The sequence below is a fragment of the Neodiprion pinetum genome, chromosome 3 (genome assembly GCF_021155775.2).
Source record: "Neodiprion pinetum isolate iyNeoPine1 chromosome 3, iyNeoPine1.2, whole genome shotgun sequence".
NCBI lineage: Eukaryota > Metazoa > Arthropoda > Insecta > Hymenoptera > Diprionidae > Neodiprion > Neodiprion pinetum.
Window position 1 is genome coordinate 10,921,024 of NC_060234.1, and position 10,758 is coordinate 10,931,781.

General features: G+C 38.6%; 1 protein-coding gene across 1 annotated transcript; it reads left to right on the plus strand.

Moving 5' to 3' along the window:
* Positions 1–1,112: 1,112 nt before the first annotated feature.
* LOC138190583 (ATP-dependent DNA helicase pif1-like) lies at positions 1,113–3,834 on the plus strand. The gene is made up of 2 exons (XM_069134327.1): positions 1,113–2,291; positions 3,553–3,834. The coding sequence occupies exons 1-2, from the start codon at positions 1,113–1,115 to the stop codon at positions 3,832–3,834; spliced, it is 1,461 nt and encodes a 486-aa protein (XP_068990428.1).
* The last annotated feature ends 6,924 nt before the right edge of the window (positions 3,835–10,758 follow it).

The window sequence follows — 10,758 nt, forward strand, 5'->3', positions numbered from 1 at the left end:
ATGTTGTCCACGCTGTTTCCTTTGGTTATACTTTGAGTACATCGCTCCTTGTGCTGGCTCGACATGTTTGTTCGCATGTCCCTCATGATACTCCATGATTTTAACTTTCAGCCCGTCCAGTGTTGGTAACTCATCTTGTGTCTCGATCGACGTTTTGAACATCTCGTAGCTTTCCGGTAAACTATTTAACAACAAAATCACCAGCATCTCACTGGTTACATCCAGGTTCACCTCTCGCAATTTTTTCACTGCTTCATAAAATTCTGCTACATGTTTTCTGACGTCATCTCCCTCTGCCATCTTCGACAAAGCCAATTTTTTCAGTAAATACGCTTTTCTCGCCGGTCCTTTTGATTCATACGTCGCCTGAATTTTATCCCACATCTCCTTCGATGTCTCCAGGTCATCGTAGCTGGCTGCCTCATCCATTCCCAGCGCTATCAGAAGGTTTGCCATAGCCTTCCGATCCTTTTTGATCCACGCTGTTATTTGTTCTTGTCCAGTCTCTGGTTTTGGATTTTCTCCGGTGACATACTCCCATAAATCGTGACTCATCAAAAGTCCTTTGATCTGAGCCCTCCATGATCTATAATTTTCTGCAGTGAGAGGATCTATTTTTATGGAGAGAGCCATTTCTACAAAGTACTTAACAACCACTAAAAATCGACACTATCAACTTTTTCGCTAGTCACAGCACAACGGTTTTCCCGCCAAATTGTCCGAGCTCCTACGCCTAGTGTCTCACAATGACGAAATCCACGCCACAGCACGCTATCGAAACTTCTCGATGCTACTCGCACGTTTTTCACGCACTTTTCAGAATTTTTACTTTATTTATTAACAACCACCTTTATTATTGGGTTACCTTATCTGGGCCCATAACCTGATGACAAAAGGATAGTGGATTAGAGGAGTTATTAATAAGCAAGTAATACATTCGTGGCTACAACCGTTAAGCATATCACAATATAAACAAGTACAAGACACACGTCCGTCCAGGGCGGTGTACTGATAGGAACTGACTATAGCTAAGTGGACAATGGTCTATGCTAATACATTCGGAAACATCGCGAATCTACTAGCACTATGAGCCTTGTCCCTCAACAAATAGAATGGGGAATCCAAATATACAAATCAGTGAAGAAATTTACAACGAAGCATTGATTTCAATTGAGGACATGTGCTTGATGATGTCAAACAAACTATTAATTCAATTAGGCCTGGCCGCGCCCAATCGTCCAATGCATGATGCTTTTAACCAAGAATTGCATCGAGAAAAACTGTATGATCTCAATACTTTGAAAGAATTAATTGAAATGAATCTTCCACTGTTGAATGAACAACAGAAGTATGTATTTGATACTCTTATGACAGTAACAAATGATGAAACTGGAGGAATTTACTTCTTAGATGCACCTGGTGGTACAGGAAAAACTTTTTTGATTTCATTAATATTAGCAACAATTCGCTCACAAAATAAAATTGCACTTGCACTCGCTTCGTCGGGAATCGCAACTTTGCTTGAAGGCGGTCGAACAGCCCACTCAGCACTAAAATTGCCATTAAATATGCAAAGCAATGAAACTCCAACCTGCAACATTTCGAAGAACTCTGCAATGGCAAAGGTTTTACAGCAATGTAAATTGATTGTTTGGGATGAATGCACGATGGCACATAAAAAATCTTTGGAGGCTTTAGACAGAACCTTAAAAGATCTACGGAGCAATCATAACCGATTTGGTGGTGCAATGATTTTATTAGCAGGAGATTTTCGTCAAACATTGCCAGTGATTCCACGATCAACGCCAGCTGATGAACTCAATGCATGTCTAAAGTCCTCCAATTTGTGGAAACATGTCAAAGTACTTCATTTAAGCAAGAATATGCGTGTCGAGTTGCAAAATGACCAATTTGGAAACATATTCTCTAAACAACTCATTGACATTGGTAATGGCAAATTTCCTATAGACATGTTGACTGGCTGCATTAACTTTCCTCAAAGTTTTTGTCAGTTAACTCGATCAAAAGATGAACTTATTCAGAAGGTGTATCCAGATGTTTCTCAAAATTACAGAAACCATGATTGGTTGAGCGAACGAGCTATATTGGCTGCAAAAAACATAAATGTAAATGAATTAAATTTAAAAATTCAAGAACAAATTACAGGCGAGTCGAGGACATATAAATCAGTTGATTCGGCTACTAATCAAGATGATGTAGTCAACTATTCACCGGAATTCTTAAACTCGCTGGATTTGCCAGGATTGCCACCTCACAATCTTCAATCAAAGGTTGGATCGGTAGTTATAATGTTGCGAAATATCAACCAACCGCGTCTTTGCAACGGCACACGGTTAGCGATAAAATAATTACTAAACAATGTGATAGAAGCAACTATACTGAAAGGAAAGTATAAAGGAGAAGATGTTCTCATACCGCGCATCCCAATGATTCCGACTGATGTGCCATTTGAGTTTAAACTACTACAGTTTCCAGTGCGGCTTGGTTTTGCTATGACCGTAAACAAGTCCCAGGGTCAATCATTAAGTGTTTGTGGTATTAATCTGGAAAACCCATGTTTCTCACATGGTCAATTGTATGTTGCCTGTTCCCGTGTTGGAAAACCATCAGATTTGTTTGTCTATGCGCCAGGTAATCAAACAAAAAACATCGTATATCACAAAGCACTACAATAAAAATAAAACTGATTTTTGTTAATAATCATGATTCACATGATTAACAATAAAGCGATTACTTACTTTTAAATGCTTATATATATTTTATTTAATTATTTTTTATTCACAACGCCCTATCACCAGGGTGGACGGTTCTGTTGAGGAGAATTTTTTGCCCCGACTATAAAATAGGTAGGAACAAAAAACTGCCACATTACAAATCTTCTTGACAGGACGAAGTCTGTCGGGTCCGCTAGTATATATATATATGTAACATCCAGGACTCTGTGCAAATATGAATCTGTATATTCCATGTAAATGTATGTGATGTGTTTTAAATTCATACATTTAAATATAAACTTGAAAGTACAAATAAATATGTTCGTATAAACTATATCTAGTAACTGATTTTTATGCCCTGCCTCATTCTGTAGATGAAAACTGTTCTGCAATCCGACTACTTCATCAAACCATACAATGTGATCGAATATGCTACACGCGTACAATGTACAAGTGGCGACAGTAATTAGAATTGTGTGTTGGCCATACTATAGTGCGGTCAAATGAACAGCAGGTAGAAGAGCGATGCGTAATAATCCGCATTTTTAATTTGTAATCACCCCTAGTGCAAATGTCCGATGGAATCCATCTGGTTCGTTCCAATTTTCGATGGGGTCGTATAGGAATCCTGCAAATTCACAGGATTTGGAACGGATTCGAATGAATTTTGTGGATTTACTACAGAAACTTTTAACAGGGACAACGTGAATTCTCTACACCCGTAAACATTTCAAAATGTCACACCATAGATTATTTTGACCTGTTTATGGATGATAATTTATTAGAAGTCATTGTCCGAGAAACAAATCTCCATTAGTCCCAAAATCCTGAACCGGCCCGCCAAAAAATGAAAGCTTGGGAAGATTCAGGAAAAGACAAGTTGAAAAAATTTTCGGGCTCAACTATTTTGATGGAGCACGTCAAAAAAGTTGCCCTCGACGATTACTGGAGCCGCAATCCGTTGTTGGTTACTCCTATATTCCACCAAAGAATGCCTCAAAATCAGTTCGAACAAATTCTACGATTTTTACATTTCCAGAATAGTGCAACCCTCTTGAATCGCCCACCGAAAAAATCAAAACCATCATTGATAATCTGAATACAAAATTTGCAAATTTTCTGCGGCCAGGGAGAAACTTGTGTATAGATGAAAGCCTCCTCTTATGGAAAGGGAGATTGCGTTTCAAGCAGTTTCTACCGTTGAAGAGACGTCGCTTCGAAATAAAAATTTTCGAAATAGTGGACTGCCAGAGTGGTTTCGTATTGGGTTTGATAGTCTCTACCGGGGCAGACACAGACTATGACAAATTTGGCTTGGGCATTTTTTCAGGGGATGTCGTTGCCCAATTTTTGAGACCCTATTTTGGTAAGGGTCATATTGTTTTTGTGGACAACTGGTACTCTTCCCCTGCACTAGCTGAATTCTTACACGAAAAAGATACAGGTCTATGTGGCACAGTGAGAAAAAATAGATCTGGACTACCGAAATTCACAGAAAAATTACAGAAAGGGGAAACTCAAGTAGGACACAATATGATTTGGTTGGCATCGAAATGGCAAAAGAAAAAAGAGGTCCAGATTATTAGAACGGTATCCCGATTGAAATACGCTTCCAGCGGCAAGCAAGATTTTGTAACTGGTGAAGAGATAAAACCTAGTTGCATCATTGATTATGATAAGAATATGGGAGTTGATAATGTTGACCGGCAGTTAGCGATAACTGCGTCAATTACGAAATCTCTCAAATGGTATAGGAAATTATTTTTCCATCTCATTGATCTCATATTGATAATACCCATGCTTTGTATAAATTGCAAGGAGCAATTTCGTTCGCCGATTTTTGAATCAAAGTCATATCGTCTTTGCTAGGTGTTGATAGCACAGTCCAACCAGAACTTGAACCCCCTACTTCCCGACTTACAGGTCGACATTTTCCGACTCAATCAAAGTCTACAAAAGAATGTGCAATGTGCCGTGCATCAAAAGTAAGGAGACGAACAAAATATTGTTGTGGTAAGTGTCAAGTTGCATTGTGTGCACTCCCTTGCTTTGAACAGTATCACACGCAAAGAGGTGTTCACTGCTAAAAATAGAACATCCTGAGGGTAAAAAAATATAGGGAATAAAAAAAATTAAGAAATGTGAAAAAAAATGGGGCTGTTACGTCCGTGAGTAGAGTTTACTCCTGAGCGGAAGGAGTAACCTGGTTGGCTTCGCTTTTACGTTTCAGGTCAACGGAAAATCAGAATGAGGATTGAATAAACTTGAGTATGTTTGATGTATAGATTATATGTTTATTGCGTAGAACTTGAGATACCGGTAGGAATGAATTGTGTGGTACGAAAAGATATATAAGAAGTCTAGATGTGGAGTTGTCGAGAGTCAGAATAGGAGTGTCCCTCGAGACGTGAAACGTACGGGTGCAGAAAAGGTGTGACAATGCTAGAAGTAGGGAATGGAATTTGATGAGTAAGCGCGATAGTGAATAGCGTGAGACTGTGTAGAGATAAGTAGCCTGCCATCCTCCGACTTACTGGCCTGGTGCCGGACCGACCCCAAACCACTACGTCCAGGTTGATGAAGCCATCGTTCTGAGGATCGACGCTGCCTTGCTATCGGCAAGGACTAATTGTGTAGGTCGTTGTCCACGGTTTAGCCAACCGTCTGACTGCACGACCTCAGGTACAGGCAGCTAGCTACTGTCTGTGCAAAAAGCCGGTGGAGGTGAACAATGAGGCGTCACTCTCCACCCGGTAACTTTGGCCGAGAGGCACCCTGTGTATGCCTCTGTCAAAGAAGTCCCCGATGATAGGCAGCCTGGACCGTAAACCGAAGCAGCTACAAAATCGTACGAGTTGGTGTCAACGACGAAATCGCGAGCAGCACATTACGCCACATCTAGCGGTAATTTTGAAAAACGTATGACCACGCAGTAACCAATATTCGCCACAGGGGGATGGCCTATTTGTGGTGGGGGTCAACCAACCAATCAAAGAAGAAGAATCACCTCACGACAACCGCGAGATCGGCGAGCCGAACTACGACCTCCTATTCTACGCTTGACCTGCTGAGCGACAGCTTTGTTTTCCGCATCGTTCCGATTATTCTCTCGATTTAACCCGTTGAGGACACACATCGAAAAAATAACGTTGAGGACACACGGAATCCAGCGCACCCCACGCAGAAAAACAGTTCTCATTTGTGTTTCACGCTATGTATCGACTTAAAACCGGTGCGAAACTTTAATTTCATTCCATTAGACGGCTGGCGATAGTTCGAGGTCGAAGATTATAAGACATCTGTATATATACACACATATATATTTAATTAATAACCATTATTTATTGCTGAAAAAAAAAAAGTCAATTCATGCATAAATACTTACGTTTACAGAAACAATATAACATCAATCAACGATAAAAAAAAAATTGAATTTTTTTAAGATTTTGCCACAGTACGGCCACACGGGGTCTACAGAACCCCAAAAAAAAAACACGTGCGCACTAATATGTCTCTGCAGGATGACTAATGCCAAAGAGACCTTCGTAACGTGTCAAAACTTGTTGTGGAGACTTCAAACAACAACAGATGGTGCTATATATCTAATTCCTAAGGGTCTTTGTAGATTTAAAATTGCATTGAAATTTGTCTGGGGTCCGTTGGACCCCATGTGTCCTCAACGGGTTAAGCTACCGATCCTTCTTCCTGTCATTCTACCGTTATTGTATCTACCGTTTTTCCATACCCTCTATCGTTAACTTCTTCCTGTAAATTCAAGTCCTTTCATTCCTTTCTACTTTCGTTTTATTATTCTGAGTTTGATTTAAATTAGAGTCAGTTTGTGTGCCTGAAGTCAACAGCCAAGGTAAGGCTTCTGCCTTTGAATTGTACCGTTACGAAGTTGCTCATAAATTCTATTCTTTCTTATGGTATTTATCGACTTTGTATAAATCATGGTCCACGGCTTAAAGTTGCAGTAAGCCGCCGTGTGACTACATGATTTCAGTAATTTATTATTTTCGTATCTGAGCGACCTCGTAACTGCCAAATAATTATCTCTGTTGTATTTATGATTTTTCTGATTATTTGTGAATCTCTATTAGCCTGCTTCTGTACTTTCTATCGTATTTTGAGCCCTATTGGCTTCATATTTTACTCCATACTTTTTTCGTAATAGAAGTGTGCTTCATATTTTATTTCTGTTATTGCTTATTATATTTTTATTTATTTTCATGCCTATTGTATCATATATCGAGTTCCTTGGAGTACAACCGAGCGTAGAATCAGCCCCTAGATATTACCGCACCTTTTCTTTATTGCTATTGGCAATTTTATATTATTTTTGCCTGTTATTTATTTCTCTGTATTTTGTTAAATTACGTTCTGCGAATTATTCTTTTGTACTGCGATGTATTTAGTGTATTTCTTTATTTTGTAAACTCTCCGAAATTCTCACTCTCTCATAATTTTGTATTTTGTATTCTCTCAAAAGTTATGTTCAGGAATTCATTATTTAATTCCTTAAGTACGTAATCATTATAAATTATCGAATCTACCGTTTATGAATAATTCTACCGTAGGCTATCTAGTCGATCGTTTGCCGACTTGGTAAATTGTTAATGAATGTCAATCTCTCGTACTGGTTATAATTTATGGTAAATTCGTCGTATTATCTACCGAACTATCGTGACGTTGTTTCCTACCGATCGCAGTAAAGTTCTCTCGTTTCTAATTGACAGAATAATAATTTTCGTAGCGTCATTTGCAACTTGGGTAAGATCACGTCGCCCAGTGACGTGTAGTTTTAAGTAAATTCTTGCATTATATTGCATCTCCCGACCTACGTTCATTTTTCTCTGTTAACTACCGTCTCTCATTTGAAAGCTACCGTTTACTGCTATTCTACCGAAATTATTGTGAACAACGATTGTTTATTTTATTAACTACCGCTGTCGATTTCATTTTATTTGCCTGTCTCAACCATGTAAACTTCTCGACAATATATGATCGATTAACCTGTTCATTTTCCTTTTGACTTGAGTTTATTCTTTATTTTGTTATTTTCTTTAATTCTGGAATTACTGTTAGCTGCCTTGAAAACCGCCACTCTACCGGGATGTGCGCGAATGTACCTGTGTCTAGCCAGCCATACAACGGGTTCTCTATTTATCTCTTTTGTACGGTTTTGTGTTATTTTTATTGATTTGTATCATTGTTTGAAAATCGACGCTAACGCGTCTGGCGCCCAACATAATTGATTTTGTTATAGTTTGATATTGTGGATAAGTAGAGAATCGCGCCAAAGTGTCAACGGTAAGTCCTCATCCGAGGGTAACAGAATTTAGCGTTACAAATCGGACAGAGACCATGAGATTAATGTAAGAACTGTGGGAGAGTTGGCGAGTAGGAAAAATAGAGAAAAGTGGTATGCTGGACGTAACAGGGCTAAAAATCTTCCCACGTCCACGTCATCAGCCCTGGGTGACGCTAAGAGAAAGTCTTCGTAGTCACGCTACGAACAAATTTCATCTCAGCAATCCTGTTTGGGAGCAATTTTCCAATGCGCATGCGCAGTACAGGGCCATCTTGGAATTTTGAAATCCTGACAACAGATTCGTGATCAGTGACCCCAAAAACCCGGCTGAAGTAGTGATGCCGGCCGTCTAGAGGTTAAAAAAAAATTGAATTTACTGTAAAAAAAATTGAATTCACTACGTGTAGCTTTTATATCACAGCGATTGTAATACACTTCTCGCAAAAATTAAGGGAACAACAAAATATTCGAAATTTTTTGGTGATTTTCAACAGGCTGTATTTCAGTGAAAGATGGTCGTACAAGGAATAAAAAAACAAAGCTTTTGAAGCTTGAAGACTCTAATTTTTGAATTTTTTGGTTAAAAATTTTTCGAAGCACTATTATCCATGCAATCCTTTGATAAAGCACGAAGAAAAAATTTTCAAAATTTTTTACATATTTTTTTTTGCTCTACGGGCATGGAAAAATTTTTCCGAGCTAAACCAATGCATAGGTCGCATAGCCTGTTTATTCAGCTTCAAGATGCTTTTTTTTAAACCTCGATACGACCATTTGTCTTCGAGATATCGAATTTTGAATGCCAAAGGATCCTTTTTCACTCAACTGCCGATATCTCTAGAACTACTGGTCGCACAGCGAGCCGAAGGGCAGTTTCTTTTTCTGCAGAAAATTTGCTACAAAAATCTGTCAAGGTTGATGTCAAAAAAAATTTTTTTCCACCTGTAGCGTTAACGTGAAAAAAGAGCAAAAAAATGCCATTTTGCCTTTTTTTGGATAATCGACTGTATCTTCGTCAATATTGGGGGGAAAGCTTAGGTTAGAAGAAAATTTTACAACCTAATGTACCACAAAGGTCCCCCTAAATCGGTAGATCGATCGGTTCAGCGGTTTTCCTGGACCGATTGATTGAAATTTTGAAAAAATCAAGGGAACAAGGTTTTTGTTTCTTAAGGGACCTTGTTCTCTTAATTTTTTCAAAATTTCAATCAATCGGTCAAGGAAAACCGCTGAACCGATCGATCTACCGATTTAGAGGGACCTTTGGGGTACATTAGGCCATGAAATTTTCTTCTAACTTAAGCTTTCCCCCCAATATTGACGAAGATACAGTCGATTATCCAAAAAAAGGCAAAATGGCATTTTTTTGCTTTTTTTTCACGTTAACGCTACAGGTGGAAAAAATTTTTTTTTTGACATCGACCATGACAGATTTATGTAGGAAATTTTCTGCAGAAAAAGAAACTGCCCTTCGGCTCGCTGTGCAACCAGTAGTTCCAGAGATATCGGCTGTTGAGTGAAAAAGGATCCTTTATCATTCAAAATTCGATATCTCGAAGACAAATGGTCGTATCGAGGTTTAAAAAAAAGGATCTTGAAGCTGAATAAACAGGCTATGCGACCTATGCATTGGTTTAGCTCAGAAAAATTTTTCCATGCCCGTAGAGCGAAAAAAAAAATGTAAAAAATTTTGAAAATTTTTTCTTCGTGCTTTATCAAAGGATTGCATGGCTAATAGTGCTTCGAAAAATTTTTAACCAAAAAATTCAAAAATTAAAGTCGTCAAGCTTCAAAAGCTTTGTTTTTTTATTTCTTGTACGACCATTTTTCACTGAAATACAGCCTGTTGAAAATCACCAAAAAATTTCGAAAATTTTGTTGTTCTCTTAATTTTTGCGAGAAGTGTAGTTGGTTCAACTTTCAAACCTGTACCCGTAATCGTGTCACGAAATCAGCTGAACGATTATGTCCACGTAGATACAATTATACAAAAAAGTTGAATTGAGCTTAAAAAAAAATCGAATATACTGTGTGTAGCTCTTATACCAACCCACTTATAGTAGTTGCTATAATTATTTCAAATAGTTGTTACGAACATTCTTGCTGTATGAAGACATCACATAACATATGGCGAAAGTAACTATCCTGCGGAATTAACGCGCCAATTCAAAATAGTCCGTACTACTAATCTCGATACTACAGGTAATTATTATAATATCTGAAACAATTATACATTATCGTAAATGCAACCATACGATGCAGTTCCAAAAACTACAAAATGTTGTTGTGGAAGCGTTTTTTCAAATTTTAGTGTACTATTGAATGAGGATGATACTGACATTAGACTGGAGTTACGGTAACTTCACGAAGTCGTTGAATTTACGTTATCATGTATTTGGTAACACGAATTTTATCGGTTGGCACAGCAATCATTAAAAGTCAGTGCAACTGTTTGGTCTAATGCGAGCAACTATACATTGTAACGTGGCAGTTTCACTGCGCGTTCCACACGGCTCCCCGAACTCTAGACGGACCACAGACGTAGGGAGCACGCGAAGTAGACCGCGGCTCATTTCGAAAAAGAGCGCCAGGACAATAGTCACGCATCCGAGACTCTAAGAGGGGACCATCGCCGGTTTAGCGAATACGACTTTTCAGAATTTTTGTTTATTTTTTTTGGTGGCGAGTAAATGCGGCTTCGGACAGGGG